At 40.4% G+C, this 26,091-nt stretch overlaps 1 protein-coding gene across 4 annotated transcripts in view; it reads right to left on the reverse strand.

Moving 5' to 3' along the window:
- Positions 1 to 26,091, reverse strand: part of TGFBR3 (transforming growth factor beta receptor 3) — a 195,515-nt gene that overhangs the window by 61,310 nt on the left and 108,114 nt on the right. For all 4 annotated transcript variants that reach the window (XM_055340012.1, XM_055340010.1, XM_055340009.1 and 1 more), the window contains exon 4: positions 12,757 to 12,894. In XM_055340012.1, coding sequence (XP_055195987.1) covers positions 12,757 to 12,894 — 138 coding nt within the window. The remainder of the gene's footprint in view (positions 1 to 12,756; positions 12,895 to 26,091) is intronic.

Here is a 26,091-nt window from a genome sequence, read left to right on the forward strand (position 1 = left end):
CCACAACCTGCTTTCCATGTTCTCGTTGCTCTTAGATTGAACAGTCACCTACCAAACTATCATATAATTTACTTATTTATTATACTTATTGCCTATCTCCTCCCACCAGAACGTAAGCTTCTTCAGAGGCTGGGATCTTCATCTGGCCTGTTCATGAGGGTATTCTGTGCACCTAAAATAGTGTTGTATACAGCAAAGATACTCAAGAAGTGTTTGTTGAATGAATGAATGGATCTTGAGGTCCAACCGTTTGGTACTACCTGCCCTAAATTTCTGTAATGGAGAAGGATTCTGAGGGCATTCATATACAGTAGTGGAGAAACGAGGAGGAGTCAACATGATGATCAATCATGTGTCTGCCAGTGGCTCAGGGCAGGCTGTACCTGTCTATAGCTGTCAAGTATAGTAGCCACTAGCCACATGCCACCACTGAACACTTGAAATATTGCTAGGTAAACTGACCTGTGTTGTAAATGTAAAATACATACCGGACTTTGTACTGTGTCATATAGCACAAGAAAAAAAGCAAAGAAATCTCAACAATTTTTTTAATTGATTACATGTTAAATGATATTATTTGGTTATACTGGGTTAAATTACATATGCCATTACAATCAATTCCACTTATTTCTTTTACCTTTTAAAATGCACTAATGGAGGATTTTTAAATTGCCTCTGTGGTTTACATTTCTATTGGTCAGCACTGCTCTAGAATCTCCTCCAATATGACTCTAAGGAAACACTCATAATATCCACCTATCCCTCTGCTTCTTGATCTGGTCTCAGAACATAAATTAGTGTCAAGAAGCCACCTCAAGCTCAATGCTTCACAAAGTGTGATCCTTAGGCCAGTAAAATCATCCTGAAGATTCCAGGGTGAGTAGGAATGTAGGCTACAGGAAATTGCATTATAACCTTCCTCCCACCACTCCCATGATTCCAATGCATATTTGAAGATCACTGCTCTAGGCTGTAGATACAAATATTACTTAAATTCCAAATAATCTTTGTTAAGCATGAACAGGATTGTGTACAGATCAAGCAAGAATCCTCTCCTCTGTGCTGGTAGAAAAAAGAAAGAAAGAAGAAAAAAAAAAAGCCAAGAGGGAAAGGGTAAGACCAAGTCATGGATGGAGTCATCATCTTGCACATCTAAAAAGAAAGAAATGGGCCTTGTGAAATCAGAGGAGCCACAGCTCCCAAAGATAAAGAAAAGCCTGCTGACATCCCCAAGGAAAATCTATTCCAGGAATCACACACGAACACACCCTATATCTCAGCTGTGGTCCATTTGGAGCTTGAGTTACTGGCTGGGTGAGTGCCTGGTACTCAGGTTGTATAGCTCCTTGGGGCTGGCTGCCCTGCTCTGCTATGCTCTCACATCCAGCTTCACACATTCACATGACTTTGGCATTGGTGAAAGTGCAGCACATAGACAATCAAGACCATCTCCTCTCCGTCTTTTGTTCTGCCCTGCCCCCAGCTTTTACGATTACTGCTCCTTTTCCTTGACTCCTGTGCACACAAATCTCTTTTTGGAGTTGCATGCTTGGGAAAATAGAGCAAAATAAGAAAAACAAATGAAGCGGGATCCCTGGGTGGCGCAGCGGTTTAGCACCTGCCTTTGGCCCAGGGCGCGATCTTGGAGACCTGGGATCGAATCCCACGTCGGGCTCCCCGTGCATGGAGCCTGCTTCTCCCTCTGCCTATGTCTCTGCCCCTCTCCCTCTCCCTGTGACGAAAGACGGAAGGAAGGAAGGAAGGAAGGAAGGAAGGAAGGAAGGAAGGAAGGAAGGAAGGAAGGAAGGAAGGAAGGAAGGAAGGAAGGAAGGAAGACAAATAAAGCAAAGAAAAATTCAACAGTATTTCCAAAATACCTGCTGTGTCAAGTATTTACTAGTTCCATTCTAGAGGAAAAAAGGACATAGATACAGTAGAATAGGAATTTCTCTAGAATTTAGGTTTATATGTAATTAGGATCTATGCAGATGCATCCTAGAACTCATAACAGTCCCCACACAGAAAGGCACTGAGGTTATGCTCTGGTGTATTCCGTGCACAAAGTCCAGTATAAACAAACTTACATAAAATACTGGAACAGTACTGAAATATTTACCTCCCAAATGAGGACTAAACCCTATATTCTGAAAGAGGAAAATCACATGCTCTCCCTACCCAATTCCTGGGAGGGCTGTGCTTGCCTATTTCCTCCAAAGCCACGTGATATGAAATGTGATCTGAAACATGTTTTCTATTAACTATATATCATGACTCAATGTTTTTTTTTAGTTTGTTTTAAAGAAATAATTTCCATGCCCACGAACCTACAGTCATAATTTGTAATGCTACATATTCATGAGCCATGTGATTATGGTATCTGCCAATGGTATACTCAAGAAACACAAATCCATGCAACCATTTAAAAATTCTTGGGTGTTTTTTATTTTGTATCTACAACCAGATTACTTTCTTCTACTAAAATGATTAAAACACTCAACACTTTTTCTCAAAACATTCATGATGGTCACCCTCTGCTTTTAATTTTAATTTTTTGCTGAAACATAAAGAACTAAAGGATTGAAGCTGGCTTCTGTTCTTAACACCCAACATGTTTACACATGTCCAAGAAGAAAGCTCTGAGACGCTGCCCCTCTGAATATAAACATGCACAAACTTGAACATGAGCCACTACAAAAAGCAATACTCTAATCTCCCATGGCAATGTTACAAAAATGATAGTATATGTGAATATACAAAGAGGAGCAAAATATGTCACTCCACCTGAAAGACAGACTCCGTCTACACAGGTTAACAAATTAATGAAGCATGACTGCTTTATAATGTAGGCTTTTCCAAAGTAGAACCTGAGGCCACACAGGGACCCTCGATGGTCTTATAAAATGAGCTCTCCAGACTCCTAAATTTACCCTTTTTCATCCATCTCTCAGGATTTTAGGATGAGCATGACCCAAAATTTAAAGTGCACTTGCCATCTATAGGGCATTTTTCAGGGGCACCTGGGTGCTTTGTCAATTGAGCGTCTCTTGACAAACTCAGGGTTGTGAGATCAAGCCAAGCCTGCTTAAGATCCTCCCTTTCCCTCTGCCCCCTCTTCCCCTTATGTGCTCTTTCTCTCTCTCTCTAAAAAAAAAAGGGGGGGGTGCATTTTTCCAGAAAAAAATAAAACGTTGACATTATTACTATTACTTACCAGGATCCTCAATCTGTTTTTGCTCTCCAAATGTGCTTCTGGGAAATCCCTCACCAGGGAAGATTCTTTTAAGTTACATCCAATCTGGCAACCCAGGTTCAAGGGCACAAATGGAACTTTACAAGTGCTTGGCTCCAAAGAAATTCTCAGAATTCCCTTTACAGAGTTCCTCTTTATCAAGATGGATAATCTAAGCTCCATTTTATAGACAAGGAAATTAATGGTCAGAGAAGCTACAGGATCTGCCCAAGCCACACAGCTGATAGAAAGCAGAGCTGACAACAGAACCACAGACTTTCTTGCCCATTGGAGAGCTATCTCTACTGCACTACCATGGAGTAGTCAGCTACTCTCAAGAAATCAGTAGAGCTGGGTAGACAGAGCCCCACCTTAGCTTCCTAGCAATAGAACACTGGAGATAATAATCACTGCAGTGTTGGCTCCAAACAGTAGCTCTGAACATTACCCAGCAGCCTGTATCAGCCAGAAACGATACAATGTCCAGAACAGGCTCTCTGTGATAAACATGGAAGGGCTAGAGATCAAATTACCTTTTGTGGGCCTTTAGCAGAGGAGGCAGATGAATAAGCCCCTGAGTTCTAGGTATACTCTGGGTCCTAGGATCACAGCCTTGTCATTCAGCACCCCCAATGGGACAAGCCAGAAGCAGAGTGAAGAGGACTTCCTGGCCCAATGGCATTCAGAGGCCATGTGAGGATACAGCGTCACCACCAGGGGCAAAAACCAACAGCAAAAAAAACTTCTCGGGATACACATTCTACCTTGGGCAAAGGAACAAGGAAGGCCAAAGAGGCCCTTTCTTCTCCTGCAGAAATCAGCTTCTAAGCCAGGGGTTGGATGACGGCCGTCTGGAGTGCCAGAATTGGGCTGCCTCAAGTAAACCCAAGGACTCTATGCCCGGGAAGGAGTCAGGCCGTCACACAGTCCCCGTCAGAGATGAGGAGGGCAGGCCACCTGTGCAGAATGCTAGCCCAGGGCCTCACTGAGAGGACCAAGGCCCAGCCACGAGCTTTCTAGCCAGCCTCACCACAATCTCCCAGGAGACAAGTTTCTCTCCCTCCTACTACATGAAAAAATACTCTGCAACCTCCCTTAACAAAACACTCACTTTTTCTACCAAACAGCCCCTTGGAGGCTGCCTACCACATTAACCAAGGGCACCAGCGATGTACCGTTTGATATAATTGCCCAAAGCTTGGGAAGGGCAGATCCATCAGATTGCCAGATGAGCCTCAGACTCTAACGCCCTACAGCATGTAATGGAACTCTACATGAAGAAACCAGCCTTCCCCCCTCAGTGAAATCGAGTTTATTTAACCTCAATTTGTTGAATGAAACCAAAGCCCTCACAGAGATGGGCCCCAGGCCTGCACACAGACATGACACAGCAAGTCCAGCAGAGCCAGGAAAAGTCTACGCTTGCGTGAACCCTCCAGGACAGGATGTCTTGATCAGAAGGAAGACTACACCCAGGCAGACCTTGTAAGGCCAAGGGGCCACTTGCTGGCAACATTCACAAGCCTGAACCCAGCAAGTAAGATAAATCCTAGGAAGTCTTCCAAGAAACTCTTTCTGAACCAGGATTACCAGCTGGAACTGGACTCTTTCCAATGCTCTAATTGCCACAGTGACATTTAGGAAGAGCTCTCTTACCACAAATGGACCAGAAACGCGTTCCTAGGAAATATGGTAGTTGACTGACCCTAGTTCATGAGAGGATCAGGCCCCTTACAATTAGGGCTCTTATAGACAAGCCACAAAACCAACAGATAAGCAGTCTCTGGAACAAAAATGCATGGTACACAACCACTTGGAATATCCCACAGGGCACAGTGACTCATTCCACAAGAGACGTTTTTTTAGAAAGAAGAAGAACCAATCTTGAAATGTTGAGTTATTTAATCTGTCTTTGAGAGAGAATTTATCTGGGGAAAGCCTCATTGGAAAATCCAAAATGGTGTATCTAAATCCCTAGTCTATATACGCTCCTACGATATAGGAGCAGCAATTCCAGTTGAGCAAAAAGCTGCGCTCGTGTCTGCAACCCTGACCCGTGCTGCACCTCAGTTAGCTTCACAGAGGGAGCTGCCTTCATTGCGTTTGGAAGATGATTCTCATCTTCCCCAATTTTCAGGATCCGACCACGGTACTTCTTACACTGAACTGCAATTCCCAATCTCTTCACCATCTCTAGCAGGCAGCTCCTCTAGGGTAGGCGGTCCACTCCATTTCTCTCTGGAACCCTCCATATGTAGCCCCAGTGCCCAACATCCTGCAGGCACTACAAACCGAGTGTTGGATGAATGAACAAGGCTTCCAGGTATGCTAATCTCATGTTTTTCTAAACGTGGGGAGAACTGCCAAACAAGGGAAAGGAGGAATTTAGAAAAGGAAAAAAATCATTTCCAGATTTTTAAATGCAACGTAGTGGAGGATACAGGAACTTTTTTTTAATGTTCCCTCCTCCACAACCAAACTTGAATGTCTGAGTTATTTGAAGGGCATTTTTGGATATAACTCTCAGTTACACATCACTTGGAGTCATGAAAAGGAATGCATGGACATGTGCCGTGGTATAGGCTGTGCATGTCCCTTCCTAGAGCAGAGCTAAGCACACATCTGGGGCTGTTTAACAACTGATTGGAAATTTCGCCTTCTGATTTCCAGTTAAATACTGGGCACAGGAAAACAAATAGCACTTGTTTTTCACTGAGCCTTGTCAGTCATCCAAACTGCAGTGCAGACCAGAGAACTGCCTGTGGTTTGGTGGCAGAGGCCCAAAATATTTAGATCTTTTCCCCCCCAAGTTTAAGGAAAAGGAATAAACCAGATTTTGGCAACACCAGCTTCTTCACCCACCCTTCCCCCTCCTCTCAGAAATACAAAACTAGATTTTAAATATTAAGCGTGTTCCTGGTATTAATTTACATTTTTCATTAGGATTAAATTTTGATTTGTTTTTATTCCAAAGCCAATAGCATAGTGTTTGGTTTCTCTCATTTTTTTTTCAGCTGCCCTGCCCTGATATTTACTTGGATTTGCTGAAGAGGCAGTGTTCGGATTACCATTTTCTGTTTCCAATTAAATTGGGATATAATATCTAGCAGCCGTATTATCAACGCATCATAGAGTCTGAAAGACAGGAGGACTTTTAGAGACTGGCTAGTTCCACCTCCTCACTTCAGAGATAAGAACACTGAGACTCTAGGAGTGAAGGGATTTTGTCCAATGCCACAGATCTAGTTAGTGGCAGTACTACTGCGTAGTACTCAGACCTCCTGATACGCAGGCCAGGGTGTTCAGCAGAAACAAAAACCTGAGTTACCTCTGAGCAGGGTTGCCTCATAAAATACAAAACAGCTAGTTAAATATGAGTTTCAGGGATCCCTGGGTGGCTCAGCGGTTTAGTGCCTGCTTTCAGCCCAGGGTGTGATCCTGGAGACCCAGGATCGAGTCCCACATTGGGCTTCCCACATGGAGCCTGCTTCTCCCTCTGCCTGTATCTCTGCCCCTCTCTCTCTCTCTCTCTCTCTCTCTCATGAATAAATAAATAAAATCTTAAAAATAAATAAATTTGAGTTTCAGATAAACAATGAATAATTTTTTAGTATAAGTATGCCCCAAATAGTGTATCGGGCATACTAAAGAGAACTATTTGTTGTTTATTTGAATTTTAAATTTAGTGGGCATCCTATAAATCTGTTAACTCTGGAAATCTTACCTTAGAAACTAATATCTTCTCCCACTCCATACCTCTATTCAAACATACACATGTATACATACATTTCTTTCTTTTTAATGTAAATGTCTGGAAAACATAAATTGCAGCACAGTAATCCCAAGAACGAGTGAAATTGGAAGACGTTGCTGCTTGTTTTCTGACTTTCCTCATCTGAGATGCCTTTCTTCCTTATAGGCACGTAAAACAACTAAGTCTGACATTAAAAGGCTGGCCAAGGCCTCTGGATTAGACATTTCATGTCTCGTCTTAAGAGTTTCTGCTTGTCCCAAGGCTCTGTGTCTGTAGACCTTGCAGGAGGACGCACTCAGTTTCAAAATACAATAAAACAAGATTAAAACAAAACGAAATCAGATACATCGGATAAAGTAAAAAGATACATTTTTAAATCCAGTCCCACTGATTTTTACACCTTAATCTTTAAAAAGAGTGCTGAAGCAAATTTTTTTCTAACTTAACTGAGATATAATTCACCTATTATAACATCCAGACTTTTAATATGTACAATTCAGTGTTTTTAGTATATTCACAGTTGTAGTCCAGTCATCACTATCTAATTCCAGAACATTTTTGCCATTCCCAAAAGAAACTCTATGTCATGAGTAGTCATCCCTCATTCTCATGTTCCACCAGCCTTGGTAATCACTGACATACTTCTGTCTCTAGGGATTTGCCTGTTCTGGAAACAAATGGAATCATACAACATGTAGCCTTTTGTGTCTAGCTTCTTTCACTTATAATGTTTTCAAGGTTCATCCATGTTGTGCTATGTATCAATACTTCATTCCTCTTAGTGGCCAAATAATATTCCACTGCATAAATATACATTTTTTAACCCACCTATCAGTTGATGAATATTTGGATGTTTCCACTTTTTGGTTGTTAAGAATAATGCTGCTATGAACATTTGTGGGCAAGTTTTTCAGTAGACATATGTTTTGCCAATTGTCTTCTAAAGCACCATTTTACATCCTGCCAGCCATTCGTGAGGGTTCCAGTTTCCCTACAACCTCAACAACACTTGTTATTATTTGCCTTTTTTATTAGAGTCATCCTAGTGGGTATGAAGTAGAATCTTGTTGTGGTTTTAAATTTGCATTTACCTAATAACTAATGAAATTGAACATCTTTTCATGTGCTTTTGGCCGCTCATGTTTTTTCTTTACTGAAATGTCTATTCAAATTGTAGCATATTTCTTTTTTTTTGTAGCATATTTCTAAAGACAATCTAGCATCGTCCAATCTCTTTTTCTTTTTAAGCAAACTCAAGTTGACAGTTCAGACATTTATTGCCCAGTTGCGCTATGCTTTTTCTTCAGTGTAGAAATAACTGCATAAATAAGAATGAGTTTTTGTGGTCCTCCTAAGAGATTTTTCTTTGTAATTTCAACATGACAGACTGAGAGACTAGGGTTATTCCTATTTCTAATTGCATTGAGGGACAACTCTAACGATTCAATATCCTCTGGGCCATCCATATACCCTACAAAAGAAAATCTATACAGCTGTGACAACTCCATCATTCATGCACACAAGGATGTATGTGTGTGTGTGAGACTCATACTCAAAGACTCACTACTTGACAATGAAACAATCACTCCTCACTCCACTCTCATTTCCAAAACAACCAGATAAAGGAACGGCACTCACAGATGAAACTCAATCCCACTCTCTCCCTGCCTGACCTGCTCCTTCTTGCTTATACTGTGAAATCATAAGAAGGACTAGAATGATTTGACAGAAAAAGTCAGATACATTTATCAGACACTATTAAAGTATAATGTCTTTAGTCACTCCCATGGGTGACTAGTCCCTGTTAACTAATTATGAAAGGCTCTCTTTTTAAATCTGGGTAGCTATAATAATGCAGATGTGTCAAATTAAATTGAAAGGTCATCCTGAACAGAGGAGAAGATATCATTGCTTCAACTTTTCTCACCAACCTACTTAAAAAAACAAAAACAAACAAACAAAAAAACCCCAAAGTCATTTAGTATTGTAACTCTACGTGGGAAGTAAAGACAGTTCTAAGACAGTAATGCTTACATATACATCTTAGACTAAGAATCAAGAGACTGCCTGTTAGGGTCCCTGGGTAGTTGAGCGTCCAACTCTTGATTTTGGCTCAGGTTGTGATCTCAGGGTTGTGAGACTGAGCCCTGTGTTGGGCTCTGTGCTCAGTGGGAAGTCTGCTGGAGATATTCGTTTTCTTTCTCTCTCTCCCCCCCCCCCCCCCCCCGTTCTCTCCCCACCCCCCATCCTCTGCAACTTTGCACTTGCTTGATAACTTGGAAGAAGACAGTGATGGAGATGGCTAAGCCTCGGCTTCTGAAAATTCCGTGGGCTTTCTGAAGTGTTTATAAAATAATGTAATTATCTTATCTCCAAACTTTAACTCTTAACTACTATAAATGGATAAACAGAATTCACCACTGGTTTTCCATCTAGCAGCAGATCCCTCTGCTGCAACAGCTGTCCAGAGGATAAGCAGACCCTGAAATCCCTTTCCAGCTACACAGAGCAAGGGAAGAACTTGCCTTGCCTTCTTCACTTCACACACTCTTTCTCTTAGGGAGACTTACCCAGCTTGTGAGAGAGCTTGCATCACTCATCCACTGACCTGAGAACCTCTAGAAACAACAGATGTTCCACCTTGAGGAATGTGCAGATAGGAGAAAACCATTCTCCCTAAAGAAATCCTGCTGGGGCTGTCGGCAGAGTTCAAGGGTCCCCAAATTTAAATCCTTGGCTTCCCCAGTGCTGTCTCCCTGTGTTGGTAATTTTAAGTTCATTGTTTGATCTGCAATTTCCTTCCATGGCATTAATTCCAAATAGGGGTGATGTCAAATTGTTTACTAAAGCCATCTCCTTGTGTCATTGTTAGTACATTTTAAACTGATGCTCCAGAAACAATTCTCATATATCTCAAACAAAACTAAATCAAATAAATAATGATTAGGACTAAGATACTATCTATTAAAACTCATGGAGTGGTAGGTTCATGCAGAATCTCAACAGTGACCAGTACAACTATGATATGTGTGGCCCCCACTTTACATCTGAACCTGTAGCCCAGAGAAATAGGAACTCCTTTCAATCTCCGTCAGGCCAAGCCAGACATTTATAATTAGAAATATAAATTCAACATCCTTCCCAAGTGTTCTCTACTCTGATAATAAATAGTCATAACAATAGGAGGGTAACGTCTATGAATAGGATCAGGCACTGTACTAAACATGTTACAGGTAGTCTCATTTAATCAAGAAAACAACCCTGTGATGCAGGACTGTTAATTTTCCTATACTATAAATGAGGAAAATCAGGTTCAGAGAAATAAAATAATTTGCTTTGAGTTACTACTTGCATTCAAAGAAGGGTGGGCAAAGCCTTTGCTCATACCCTCTCTCATAACCTGCCCAGGGTGGTAGCCTCAGACAACTACTGAATATCTGCAGTGTGGCTGGTATGCCAAAGGAACTATATTTGTGTATTTTGTGTGTGTGTGTGTGTGTGTGTGTGTGTGTGTGTTTAATTTCATTGGGCAGCCTGGGTGGCTCAGCAGTTTAGTGCCTTCTTTGGCCCAGGACATGATCCTGGAGTCCTGGGATTGAGTCCCGTGTTGGGCTCCCTGCATGGAGCCTGCTTCTCTCTCTCTGCTTATGTCTCTGCCTCTCTCTCTCTGTGTGTGTGTATCTCTCATGAATAAGTAAATAAAATCTTTTTTTAAAAATGTCATTATTTACGAGAGAGAGAGAGCGCGCGCGTGTGTACACACAAGCATGGGGAGGGAGGCACAGAGAAGAAGAAAATCTTTGGCAGACTCGTGCTGAGTGCAGAGTTGGATGCGGGGCTTGATCCCAGGAACCTGAGATCATGACCTGAGCTGAAATGAAGAGTCGGATGCCTAACCAACTGAGCCACCCAGGCACCCCAATATATTTGTTATTTTGGTTAATTTAAATTTAAATAGCTTACCCATAACTAGTGCCTTCAGTATTGGACAATACAGCTCAGCATTCTAAGGGTTAAATGTGCATAAGAATTTATGATGAAAGCCATTACAATTACTATCACAAATACCTTTATTACAGGAGATTGACAATGATTATGAGTATGAAAGAGCCAGTCTGGGGTAAGAGCTTATAGAGTATGTCCCAAGGTTTGAAAGACTATCACTCAATTTGATTTTGTCCAATGGTTCCTCATGACTAGATTCAGGTTATGTGCATGTTGGGCCAGAATACAACATAAATGATACTGTATTCTTTCTCAGGTTATCACATTTAAAGGCACACCATGTCCACCTGTACCATATTGTTGATGTTAATTGTGGTCACTTGGTTGAGGTTCTGTTGGATATCTCCACTGTATGCACTGTTTTTTCGTTTGTTATTAAGTATTTTGAGACTATGTAAATGTACTATTCCTCAAACTCCCTCCACCTTTGCTATGTTTAAGCTTCTTTTTTTTTAAAGATTGATTGATTGATTGATTGATTTGAGAGAGAGAGAAAGAGAGCACATGAGCAGGGGGAGGGAGGAAAAGAGAAAGAGAGAGAAAGGGAGAGAGATTATCCCAAGCATTCCTCACTGATCACAGAGCCTGATGTGGGGCTTGATCTCATGACCCTAAGATCAAGACCTGAGCAGAAATCAAGAGTCACTTAACCAACTGAGCCATCTAGGTGCCCCTACTTTAACTTCTTTTGAAGACTCTTGCTCAAAAAACTTTCACTATGATGATTACAAATTCAGGAATTTCTAACTCCACCATTCTTTCTATTATTGATTGGCATTTTACAATAAAGAAGGGCTGTCTCATCTCTTTTTACTAATTTATCTATCTACTTATTAGCTGTATTGATTATGGGCTTCTACTTTATTCAATAGGTACCTTGAGTTTTTAGAAGTATTCTTCAAATACAAATGACAAGAAAATATAGACTTGAATTTACAGTCACTAATTAGGGAAAGTTTGCTCACTATGCAAAAGAAAGACTATTAACTAAGTCCTCTTCTTGTTCTGGATGCTCTGGAGCAGAGGTTTAAAAGCCTAAGGCTCTGCAGTTAAGGACATTAGCATGGAGCTCCAGCAATAGACAACATGAGTTATCACTATGAAGGGCAGTGTTGCTCATCATCAGACATGATATCATACCCCAAAAATTCCATCCAAACAACCCATCAATTTCTCCACAACTAGCAAACTTGAATGTTCTGGCAAACTCAAAGGACATGATTTACAAATAGTAGGTAATATTTGGATCTTTCCACAAGAGCTGGGTTCCAGCTTTTTTATAAAATACAAATGTTTTCATTTTGGAACGCTCTGTGTCACTTTCTCAACAAACAGATCCTCATATCAGAATGTAGGCCTGTGTTATATACAAATAGAATGGGTTTGTGTGTATTTATTTTGTGGCCAGAGACCACACACCTAGTGGCTATTTACAATGTTTACATTACTCTTGATGCCACCAGAGGAGTCTCAGAACTGAGACCAAAGCCCAGGCCACACAGAGTATGAGTGCGGGTCCGACTCTAACATGAAAACTAGACTGGACCCTCCAGCCACAGAGACCCATGTGCAGTTGCAGTATTTGTCTTCTGTAACTGCTTATCTCCATCATCCAAATACCACTAGGAGCATTCTTCAAATTTAACACACTATGGACTCTGGTATTGTTTCAATGAAATAAGCCTTAATTTTTTAAAGACTTGTAAAAGTTTTGGGACCATTGTATCCCTTATGCTAAGGACACTTTGGGAGAGTTTCAAACACTCACCAAGAAAAGTCTGGAGACCCCAACTGCAAGCCTCTCTGTCTTCAGATGCCAGACCAGGGGCTGTGGAGAGTTGAGCAGGAACACGACAGGCTTGTGATGAATGTGGACTGAGGAGATGGGATTTAGGTGCAGAGTGACCTAGGAAGGAACAGAAAGAAATCTTAACAGTGGCTTTCCATTAAAAAAATTACTTAGCGCAGCATCTGGAATACTTTTTCACACGTCTTCATTAAGAGAAGCTGTAGTTAGTTCAGATTCTATGGATAAGATATATTAGGTTGGACTCGATGATACTGCCAATATCTGGTCATTTTTTTTACTACAAAAATGGCTACCCTGTGTAATTCAACCCGCACTAATCTCAACCAAAATATGATTCAGCTCCCAGTAATAGTGGAACACAAATAAACAGAGCACTTTTTTTTTCTTCTCAAAGTTAGCAACAGCAGAACACAAGTTACCTTCCCTCAGGACTGTCCTCTCCTTCTAGGCAAATGATTAAGGTAAAAAGTGGGATACTGAATCCCCTGGGAGGTCATCCCTCCAGATTGCCAGAGAGAGCACTTTCTTCTCTTCCAGGTGCGCTCCAACCTCTAAAAATTAAGCAAGTTCTGCCAAAGAAAAGTGCCGAAAGCTAAGGGAAAGGGGGCTGCCAAGGGGAGCTGCCAGTGCTTTCATCATCCCAGCTATTAGCTGGAAGGGGTTTTCCAAAAAGTGAAGCATAGAGAACACACAGAATAAAAACTGATTTGTATATAAACCTAGTTTTAAAAAAAAGAAAAACAGGCAAGAGAACCACAAGCCTGGATAAGAAAACTGTGACCAGTTGTGACAGCTGATCAAGGACTACTGTAAGTTACCACTGTCACCATTAACACCATCAGAAAGCATCTACGAGGACAGCTGGAAACAGTGGGTCCCACCATATCTTCTGGGAGCACACCAGCCAAGGTAGGTTAACGTGAACACAGAAAAACAAAAGGGTGCCAAAGGAATACTGAACAGATGCTTTCATATAAGCATGTCTCATACTGGCTTTCTCTATAGGAGGGTGAGGCAAGACCCAAGAAGCACATATTTTAAAAAGTTGAACTCACTCAAGAGCACCAGAGAGTGATGAGAGGGAAAGCACAAAAAAATGACTTTAGTTGGCAAGACAAAGATCGAGTAATACACTGGGAATAACAGAACATCTCAGGCCTAATCCTTAGGAGGACTAAATGGCCTAGATCTATGATCTGAGTCTAAATAGCCACTAGGGATAGAGCACTCAAAGCTGGACTGCTTTTTGTCTTCCAGTGGCTGCTGGTCCACTTTGATCTCCATGTATCTCTGCCTTTTATTGTAGAGACTGCCTATGAAACCGATGTCACTTATCACAGTAGCCTCTCAGGTCACTGATAATAAGGCAACAAACCTTACTTTCAATACCCATGCCTCAGCACATGGTAGGTACTCAGTGAGCACCAACTAGATATTTAATTTTCTAATTTCCAATACCACAAAAGCACTTCATTCTATTAATAATTTGCGCTATGGTATTTACATACCATGTCCACTCATTAAGTGTGTCATTTGAGTGTGTCTTAATCTCTGAGACTGCAAATACTCCATAGGGCAAAGATCTGTCTTACTTTAATACTGTGTTCAGGGGGATCCCTGGGTGGCTCAGCAGTTTAGCACCTGCCTTCGGCCCAGGGCCTGATCCTGGAGTTCCGGAAATGAGTCCCATGTCGGGCTCCCTGCATGGAGCCTGCTTCTCCCTCTGCCTGTGTCTCTGTCCCTCTCTCTGTCTCTCTCATGAATAAATAAAATCTTAAAAAAAAAAAATACTGTGTTCAAACAGAGTACTAGATACTTGTTTAAATGATAGATTTATCACAGCAAATGCATCAATTTATGTTACCTAAAAAGTTAAAAAGGCTGAATATGTTAATTGGTTCAAAGGGACTTAGCTAGGTAATTTACAGAAAAATTTTAAAGCATGAGCAATACTATCATGTGCTATTTCTGCAATACAGCTAGGATCATTTTTTACATTTGGCATATGCAAAGTACTAAAAGAGTACTAATAAACAGTGATGTCAAGTACAGCTATAGCATAACAACACATTGCTTGGTTGTACAAACTCTACGTCACGGCATTTTGCACAGCTGTCTGCATCTAGAAGTAAACAAATTGATGGCCACTGTAAATGAGAGAGGCTGCCAAAACAGAGCAGGGGCAAAGAGTCAAACTGTATGTAGCATCAACAGAGAGATGCACACTTCAGAAAGCACACGCCATGGAGAGTGAATTAAAGAGAGATGAAATCATTACTTGTTCAAGAGTACCTGAAAAATTGCTAAGAAACACTCTGCCATGAACAGTATGTGTCAGTAAAAAGTTTCCAGAGTTACTCATTCCAAAACTGTTTATCGAGCCCCATCATGGCACAAAGAATAGCCACGTGTATCTGCAGAGGGTACATCAACTCTTTTCCTGGTGATTTTCTTTGCTGCCCTCAGGCATACCACTCTTGAAGTGTGTAGATAAAATAGCAATAAATATATATCTCAAATGAACAAGAATTTTTTTTTTTTTTATAAAAAAGGAACTTAGGAAATGAAAAGAAAAATGTGTATGAGACAGATATTGGTGCCGGGGTCCAAAATTTTCCAGATGGTCAAAAGTGTCGAGGCCTGGCTCACACAATCAAGGAAAGATTTCTAGGAGCCACAGCTCTGAGCTTTCCTGGAAACGGCTCCCTCTTCAATATGTGGCAGCGTCTGGCCAAGATGAATCCCCGACTCTGGCACATAGGGCCCAGGCAAAACCCCAAAAACCATCTGGCAGAGAAAAATTTACACTATGATTGGGAAATTAGAAGAAAAACACTCAATACTTTTTTAAAAAGATCATTAGGCAGGAACAGAGAGTCCCCCAAGCACCCACTCACCCAGTCTCTCAGCATCCTTCCTTTACTAGAATAAATCTTGCTGAAAGGAAGACAAGAGGACAACCAAAAACCAAGAATGAAGGTATAAAAGCTCCCCAAACGATGGGGAGAACATACCCGGAATACCTCTGAAAGAATTCCTGGCTCAGGTGCCTACTTTCTCTCAGGCTGAAAAGAAAAAGAAAGGAAAGGAAAAGAAAATCCTCTTTAGAACCAACTGCAGCTCAGGATAGACTGGTTACAAAGATAAGAACATGCTGAAGGTTTTCATGGGTAGATCACTGCCCCATGATCATGGTCTGAAGACCAGAGCCGAGGCAGACTGCAGCAAAGAAGTGGGCCATGGAGAAATAACACAAGTGGTATCTGATGATTCCCAGCTTGGCAATCCAAACGGATCAATCCTGTGCTAAATTTACATAAAGAGTCATCACTTAGTCCATGGGCTTCATGAGCAATAACAAACTAAACCTAGGGGTTGTGTGACTGGAAAGGCTGATGAAACCAAAGGGGATGCACCCCCAAATGAGGGAACAATGACTAGTCCCTAAATTGGTGGCTTCTGTGTTAATCTTTGGCAGTAACAAAGCATTTGAGAACTTATTGCAAGAGATGAGCCTTCTCACCACACACAAAAACTCCCATATGCACACTACATTTTGCAGGCAATGTCAGAGAAAATATATTCCCTGTAGGGCCCATGAATTCCAGATTAAGTACCCATTAACCAAGGTTAAGGAGGCCACTGTAGAACAAGAACATTCTAATGGCAGAAATAGAAACAAAATAACTCCATGTAATTAAACTAGAGATCATACCTCTGATTTTAACGTCAACCTCTCAGAGAAAGAACTTAATGGATGGCAACTCAGAAGTAAAACACTTGTCCATGCAGTTTCTGGGGTTTCAGTGACCTCTTAAAATCATATTGACTGCAAAGTGGTCCATAAAGCCTCATCTAAGAGTTCTGCTCTAATCATGTTTATTTCAAATAGTCCTGCATTTCAGTCTTCCTAATGGCATGAGAAAATGCAAGTAAATCTAATCTATCACATCCCATATGTAGACACTGTCCCTCATACATTGCTGATCCTTCCCCTAAATGAGGAAAAGCTCATTGGTTCTGAGCTAATGGAAGGCTAATCTGTTCTATGACATCTATTTATACTAGGTCTTCTGAGATTATCTGTATCCTTCAACAAACTACAGATGTAATTAATGTATTTCTTCTATTTTATAAAGAAAAAAAAGTAAAACTCAAAGTAAATCTTTCTAAGTACTTGCCTGGGGAATCTGAATACAATTTTGACCAAAATCAAGGCCAGTTCTAAGGAGCATAAAGCCTCTGGGTGGAAAGACAAACTTCCTATCTCCCATTTAGGAAGCATGTCCTTGCCCATGTTATCACCAGAAAACAACAAGGACAATTTTCTCTGAACCTTGTTAGGGTGAAGACCTCTCAGTTTTCCAAAAATTATCTTTGATAAGCAAAAACTACATATTGTCTCAAACTCTGTAAATCACTTTATGAAAATGAATTATATACTTACAGGAAAGAAAAAAAACCCTCCCTTTATGGAAAGATGCCATATGAAAATTGTTTTGCATTTCTAAGGGTTCCGAGTAGAGATGCAAGATATTTCTAACATAGTGATTTCAAAAATTTCCTATTAGTTAGCCCCCCCCCCACCGACTCCTGGGGTTTGTTAAAATAAACATAAGCAAAGCGAGCAAAACAACTGATATAAGAGTTAAACAGCTGTCTGATTTTGCTAACGTGTCAGTGAGGTTTCATTTCAACATTTCTGATTCTTGTAACAGTCCCTGTGGACCCATGAAACAATGAAGTCATCCAAAACACTACCAGAGAGACTCCTGTTCTCTAAAAGCAGACCAAATGCTCTGAAATGGATGATCCAACAATCAGTTTACTAAGAAGACAGATAAGAAAAGAACTCTAGCATAAAATCACACCCTGGTCTGTATATAGCCATCATCTATCCCCTACTCAGAGGTAAGGAGACATCCTCTTAGCAACACTGTTGGTAGTAACTGCAAACATCTTGAATCTGGATCTCATAGCACCTTAAGTCACACAGACATCCGGACAATGAGACACAAGTCTATTTCAGTATGCTGGGGTACCACACTGAACTCCAATTTCACTTCTATTTGAGCAATATGGCTTTTAGGAGCTCAAATCTGACCCCAGATACATCTGAAATATACCCATTGCCATGAGCAGGAAATAGTTAGTAGCTGCAAGTGTACCCAGTCTAAGGAACCCCTCCAGCTGACGTTTTATTTGCCATCGCTTGTCTTTTGCCATTTGGGAATTGGTATAAAAAGACTCCCTTAAAATATTCTTGGAGGGGTGAATGTGGAGCTTTTAAAATTTTTCCTGATTATTTTTACATTTCTTTGAATTTATAGAAAAACATCAATCAGTGGGTACTGAATTCAAGGAATCTCTACTCCCTAAGTGACTCCACCCTCACCCAGAGAGTCCACCAATCATTCTCTCTGGTCTCAGCAGCACTGGGGTCAGGGATTTCACACTGCTGTGGCAAATGATACAGAGCTCTTTTTCCCCATTGGTTTTGTCTTGAAACCATTTAACATGATGAGAGGGATACAGCCACTCAGTTTTAAAATTAATTCCTCCTCCCCCAAACAAGGACAGGATTCAGGATTCCCTGGGAGCTTCCGAAAATAATCTATTATGACCACAAAACAGGGGGAAAAACCTAAAATGAAAGTCTGAAATTTGATGCAGAAATAAGCCTGCCCTCTCTGCTCTATATTTTGAATGCTCTGGAAAAATACTCGGAACTAAATTTGGGTTGGGGGTTGAGGGGCAAGAGCTCATATAAACAGAAGAATATTTCTGAAACTACGGGTCATGGCCCTCTAACAGGGTCCTGGGAGAGTTGCAAGGGGATTCCAGAGACCCTGGCCCTCCCTTCCCAGAGTAGCCCACAGCCCAGTCGCTATGGGGAAGAGAAGCAGGGAAAAAAGAGACCCTGGATTTGGGCATATTTGGGGGCAAAAGTGTGGCGGGAGCCCTCAGCAGGCCAGTGCTGATGGCAAGTCTAATTCATAGGTACTGTTCCGTCATCCGTTAGTGTAAGTATCTGCTATCTGAATATCGTACTGGAGGCCAACACACCAGGGCTTCTCAGGATTCTGGCCTGCAGCACCTTCCTGCCAGCCCCTGGACACACATGAATGTCCAGCTCAAGATCAGGGAAATCTTTTCCTATCTGCAGGCAGGACTGGAGCTCAACAGTGCTCCTACAGACCAGGCTCATTTTTCTACTTCTGCATGGCACTGCAATAATCTGTTTAGATGTTTGTCATTTACACACACATACACACACCCCATCCCTTATACTGTGAAATCCTTGAGGTTTTCTTCAAGGGCAGAAACAGTCATACTCATTTCTGCATTCTTGGGCCTAGCGCAGAGCTGAACACCTAGCAAGCAGTCAATAATTTTTCTGAAAGAGTAAATAAAAGGAATAAGTTATTCACACACACACACAGAAATTATTTTGATAGTTATGAATATACAAATCGATAAAATGTGAAAAAGCCTTTGGAGCAGGTTTTCCTTCTCAGAAATAAACAACAAAGATTGAAAAAAAAAATTGACCAAACATTCTCCTGTCTCTTAGAGAAGAGAATTTCAAACACTTTTCACTTAGCCAATGAAGTATGCTAGAATAGTTAGAAATTTAAATTCTAGGGACACCTGGTTGGCTCAGCAGTTGAGCATTTGCTTTTGGCCCAGGGCGTGATCCTGGAGTCCTGGAATCAAGTCCCACATTGAGCTCCCCTCATGGAGCCTGCTTCTCCCTCTGCCTGTGTCTCTCCTCTCTTCTCTGTGTATCTCATGAATAAATAAACAAAATATTAAAAAAAAAGAAAGAAAGAAATTAAAATTCTAGGGGCACCTGGGTGGCTCAGTGGTTGAGCGTTTGCCACTGGCCCAGGGCGTGATCATGGAGTCCTGGGATCGAGTCCCACATTGGGCTCCCTGCATGGAGCCTGCTTCTCCCTCTGCCTATGTCTCTGCCTCTCTCTCTGTCTCTCATAAATAAATAAATAAAATATTTAAAAAAATGAGAACTCTAGACAAATTGAAGGAACTCAATATTTGCACATTAATTAATGTGAAAAAAGTATGTTTTTTTTATATTCCATCACACTTAATAAACAGACCCATTCCAAACATTTTATTATTATTTTTAATACTACCATATAACTATGGACTGTATTAAAAAAATTTTTTAGTGGAATCAAGGGATTTTATCTTCTGTGTGTGTGGGGGGGGTTGTTTTTGTTTTTGAGAAAGAATGCATGTGCATGAGAGGTGGTGAGGGTGCTGTGGGAGAGAGAGAATCTTAAGCAGGTTCCATGCCCAGCACAGAGCCCAACATGGGGCTCCGTATCACAACCCTGAGATCAGGACCTGAGCTGAAATCAAGCTGGACACTTAATCGACTGAACCACCCAGATGTCCCTGGACTATGTAAGTTTATTTCTTCTCAACTTCTACTTTTCACAATGGGCTTCAAATTATTTTTGCTACTTAACTGTTTAATAAACCTGTATTTTGGCATGCATTTGACTATAGCAATAGGATGTCATAATGGCCAGCTTGTCGATACTCTGGTGAACAGAACTGCATAATCAAGAAAATCATTGAGGTGACCAATGGGAGTGAATTTAATAAGTAGGCATAGCAAGAACCCAATTCTCGCATGATCTGAGTACTGAAATAATCATTTCCACCTGCCAATTGCTATCACAGATCTCAATAAAGATCGCTGTTTAAGCACCATCTTAAAGTTAGTAAGTTTATAATAGCAAGAAAGACAAAATGCACTGGTGTTCAAGCTGTGATTTATGATGTTTTAAGCTCTATAAAAGGATGGCACCTGGATTCCCCTGGCCTAGTATATTGACCTGAAGCTGGTCAGGAATTGTGAATGGGCATAGAGAGTCACCTTTCTAGCATGAAAGTGAAATCTGGAAAGGAGTAACTATCAAGGCATGGACTTCACAAAACACCGCATTTGTGTTTCTGATGTTAATAGGAATAGTAGTGGGAACAGAAGTTACAGCCATCATCATTATCGTATTCTAAGAAGAGACAATAGGCAGGTCCTATGGGTCCTTCTCCTGGGTTAAGATCTGCTGCTCTCATTAGAAGTTGCTCTAATTATCTAATTATTCCCATTTCAAAGATGAAGAAATTGGTGACTAGAGTAAAGAATTTTTCCAAAGTCATATGGCCAGAGAGTGGCAATGCTAGGAGTAGAACCAATGTCTCTCACTGTCCTTCTCTTTTTCCTGCTCTACCTTCCCACTCTACCTTAACTTGGGGTGTTGGCCTATTCTATAGGATTAAGAGGCAGGAACCACTTCGCTTCTGGAAAAGGAAAGATAAAGAAGAAAGGAAGGGGACTGAGTTGTGAGCAAGATAATGGGAAGCTAGCACAAGGTGGGGGGAGTAGTAAAACACCACAGGGATGGGGCAACAAGCATTTTTATGAACTGTGATGCCTACGTTGCCAGCTCAAGTTGTCTGAGTTGCTTTGATGTCAATCCTCCTCTGTCTCCTCTACAAAAGCTTTAGGAATGCTCACTGTTCTAATGATCAAATGCACTATAGAACTCAAAATGGTGTTGGTTGCATTTTACATCCAAGTGAATCAGCTGTACTCAAGCACCACACACATGCAGAATTACAAAACAGGGAAGTGGAGAGAGGGTCAGGAGAACTTTAAAGCTCTGGCAATCTGCAAAAATATACTCTCTGTATTTCTAGAAGTCACTGAATTAGCAAAGATGGGACTCAATCATTCCTTCAACTCCAGGGGCTCCCGGTTGATATGTGGATTAAACCAAAGTACTCTGTCAGGAAACTAAGTTCTGGTCAGGGTAGAAAAACCTTGGGAATTTTGTGAAGTCTGGTTTCCTTTGAAAGTTCTAACAAAAACAACTCCTGAAGTTCACAGTACCGGCCCCCTAAGGGTATTCTGGTCTCATCCAGCCAGGTTATGATTTTAAGTACTAATGTTTTTAAAGGAACTTTAGTTTCAATGTTACATGGCTTATCTTGAGAAAGGGAGAAATAACCCAGAAGCCAAAGTAGGGAGAACATGTTACCATTCTGGGTTTTAGGAGTATTTTTCCTGAAAAACAAAACAAAACAAAACAAAACATCATTTTCTTTGATTGAATGTTCCACTATCTTTCAGGGGCATGGAATTTTAAATACTTTTAATTTAGGCAATGAACTGTGTCAGGACAGCTTAATTGCCAATAGAGCAAATGCAGTTTGCAGTATTTACATTATGTCTAGTACTTCTGCCTAAGTACAACAGAAAGTTGCCAAAATATGCCTACAGAATTTGGCACCTTATAGTTGATAAGTGTCTAAGATGGAATATCTTCCTAAAGTCAGTACTGAAAAGTTTAAATTTCCTATTTTCTTGAGACAGTATTTTTTTAAGATTTTATTTATTTATTCATGAGAGGCCCAGAAAGAGAGGCAGAGACACAGGCAGAGAGACAAGCAGGCTCCCTGCAGGGATCGATCCCAGGATCCCCAGATCACGAACTGAGCCAAAGGCTCAACTGCTGAGCCACCCAGGCATCCAGGGACAGTATTAAAAATAGTTCAATACATTTGTTCTAACTGGAAAGGACTAAGCTACAGTAAACAGCAGGATACTTGGTTACAAATTCATTAAAGTTTCTCTTTATCTTTAAAAAGGCTTTCAGAGGATCCCCCGGTGGTTCAGCGGTTTAACACCTGCCTTGGCCCAGGGTGTGATCCTGGAGATCCGGGATCGAGTCCCACCGTCAGGCTCCCTGCATGAAGCCTGCTTCTCTCACTGCCTGTGTTCTCTGCCTCTCTCTCTCTCTCTCTCTCTCTCTCTGTCTCTGAATAAATTTTTTTAAAGATCTTAAAAATAAAAAGGCTTTCAGCACTTATTAATAACCTAAAGGAAAATAACTAAAAGAAAAAAGGAAAATATCTAAGATACAAGAAGTCTGAACAATGTTTCCTATTTGGATCAGTGGTCCTGTTGACATTTATTTACAGGTAAATCAACACTGAGTGTTGCGGCAGAAACAAGGAATGGATTTTATCTCAGAATGAAACAAGAGCAAATTCTAATACAAACCATTCGTTTTCCAAGTTATAAAGTGAATATTATCCAGTCATTCTTTTCCCAATAATGAAGATACTGTAATCCTGTCAAGACTTTATGTGTAATCAGCAAATTTAAGCCCTGATAAATCAATTTATATTACTGAGAATTAATGAATGTATAGGGCAAAAGAAAAAGAGATAACATCAATTCATTTCCAAGTGAATAAAATTATTTCCCCTATTTGACATTGGGGAAATACAAGGTGCTGCCTTAACATTGGGAGACACTAATGATGTCTTAACTTTTTACATATAATCTCACTTCTTATACTTAAAAGGAAAAAAAGGTTCTACTCTGTGAACTTTACTCAGGATACTACGTATGTAAGGCAGAGCTAGAGCACCTGTATTTAAAGAGAGTTTGAAAATATTACAATGGCTTAGTTTCTCCTGTAAATGGAGAAGGTAGAAGCTACTCTTTCATAATACATCTCTAAAGAAATTTTCCAGGACTGACCAAAGTCTGGATGGTCCAAATAGATACCAAGATCAAACAGCTTAAGCTCTGCTTCATTACTCAGTTAAGTCCCAAATGCCTATTAAGTCAGGAGCTGCTAGCGTTCTACTTCTCATTTTCAGGAAAACTATCAGTTCACCATTCTAGCTCTGATTCATCCTCTAATAAGCAACAAGTAGAGCCAAAATGGGAAAAGTAGAATGTGGGGAGGGAGGGTGCATTACAAAATATTTCAGGAATGGATCATAAATTTAAATACTCCAAAATTACCAGGATATTGTGGAAATAATTAAGATTCTTGCCATTCGTGATGTTTGGGTAGAAATAAGAAATCTGACTCATCATAATGACAAATTGCTCTATAAAAAGGTAATTTAAAAAGTTTATTGTACCTGACACACAATGTTACATTGGTTTCAGGTGTACAAAACAGGGATTCAACAACACTATTAGTTATACTATGCTTACGGCAAGTATAGTTACCATTTCTCACCAGACAATGCTATTACAATACTATTGACTGTATTTCCTATACTGTACCTTTTATCTCCATGATTTATTTATTCCATTTATTTATTCCATAAATTGAAACCTGTATCTCCTACCTCCCTTCACCCATTTTGCCTATCCTCCCAGTTCCCATCCACTCCACTCCTCCTGGCAACCCTCAGTTTGTTCTCTGTATTTTATAGGTCTGATTCTTCTTTTTGTTTATTTGTTTTGCTTTTAAATGTCACAGGAGTGAAATCATATGGTATCTTTTTGTTTGACTTATTTCAGTTAGCAAAACACCTTCTAGATCCATCCATGTTGTCAAAATGGCAAAACCTCATCCTTTTTTACAGCTAATGATGTGACACACACATACACCCATACACACAATGGAATATTGTGTATTCCATTTTTACAGCCATAAAAATTATTTGAAATAAGCAAATGTGACATACCCATACAATGAAATATTATTTAGCATAAAAAGAATAAAGTACTGATACATTGTATAACATGGATGAACCTTGAAAGTATAGTGTGAAGTGAAAAGGCCAGACACAAAGCATTACATGTTGTATGATTACATTTATATGAAAGGTCCAAAGCAGGCAAATCCGGAGACAAAACAGATTAGTCATCTCCACTACCTAGGGGTAGGGGAGAATAAAAGTGATTGCTAATTGATAGGGTACTTTTAAGGTGAAGAAAACATTCTGGAATGAGATAGTGGTGGTGGTTGTACTACATTGTAAGTATGCAAATGCTACTGTACTATACACTTTAAAATGGCTAAAATGGTAAATCCTATGTTTTTTATCACACACCAAAAAAATGTGATTTGATCTTCCACATGGTTTGGACCAGACCAACTCTTGAGTTTCAAATCCCACCTGAAAGACCTTCATGCGATAATACAAGGAATTCAGTTTATCTTAGAAGGGCTGAAAAGTCCCATCAATCCTCAGGACTTCACGTAAGACAGTCAAAGCTAAGTCACACACTAAGTTAGCTTCAAATGGGAACATGGTTTCTACACACTTCTTTTTCCATTTAATTAAATTGCATTAGTTAGGTACCCATGATGAGCTGGGCACCATGACAATTATTTCTATTAATATTGACAAAGGAAAGATGAGTAAGACGCAACCTATCTTTAACCAATTTGCTTAGAGTTCAAAGGAAAGATAGACACATGGAGAGAGGATTGTAATATAATACCAAGACTGAGATATGTCCAGGTTGTGTGGGGACAGCAGAGGATGTCAAGGGTCAGGAGAGGCAACAAGCAAGCAGGACAAATTGAACCCAATCCTCTGTGTAAGAAACAGGCAAAGCCTGTCAACATGATGAATTTTCTGGTTTCTCCCACTCCTTTCCAACTTTCTGAACTACTTGGACTGGCGGCGTGACCACTTGTTAGAGATATTTTAGACACAAAACCTACAAACCACATATAAGCTAGACTGGATGCGCACTAAGACCCCTTCTGACCCTAGAGTCTAGATTCTGTGATTTCCTTAGTGAAGACTTTTCCTAAGACTTTCAGAATCACTTTATCCATGTCCTATTTCATTTCTTCTCTAAAGAAGTCTGTTAAATTTGTTTTTAAAAATCCATACATTGGGCAGCCAGAGTGACTCAAGCAGTTTAGCGCCGCCTTCAGCCCAGGGCGTGATCCTGGAGACCCAGGATCGAGTCCCACGTCAGGCTCCCTGCTTCTCCCTCTGCCTGTGTCTCTGCCTCTCTCTCTCTCTCTCTCTCTCTCTCATGAATAAATAAATAAAATATTTAAAAAAATAAAAAATAAAAATCCATACATTTAATAGACAACAAAGTCCTCTAGAGTCTCAAGAGTAATGCAGAAGAAAATGACAGCAAGAGAGAGCAAATCTGTCAGGAAAGTGAGGATAGTTCAGTATCTCATAGAGCTCACAATACTACTGTGGTAGGTGCAGGTCACATCTGTGTCATGATATAGGTGAGCCCGTGGAAGCCTGTTGTCTCTTACTTAGGAGCCCAGACTCTAATATTAGACCTAGCTTTGAAAAAGCCATTATTCTTTAGAAAATATTCAATTAAATCTCCGCTAGCTTTAGAAGAGATCAGAGCAATCACAAAGAATTGCTGAAGTTAGATAATTTGTGTTTGTTATAAATATAATTTACTGTTAACTCTGAATGTGAGGAAAATTTTATCATTCTCTAAAAGAAAGACAA

The sequence above is a fragment of the Nyctereutes procyonoides genome, unplaced genomic scaffold, assembly GCF_905146905.1.
Source record: "Nyctereutes procyonoides isolate TBG_1078 unplaced genomic scaffold, NYPRO_anot_genome, whole genome shotgun sequence".
In the NCBI taxonomy this organism is placed as follows: domain Eukaryota; kingdom Metazoa; phylum Chordata; class Mammalia; order Carnivora; family Canidae; genus Nyctereutes; species Nyctereutes procyonoides.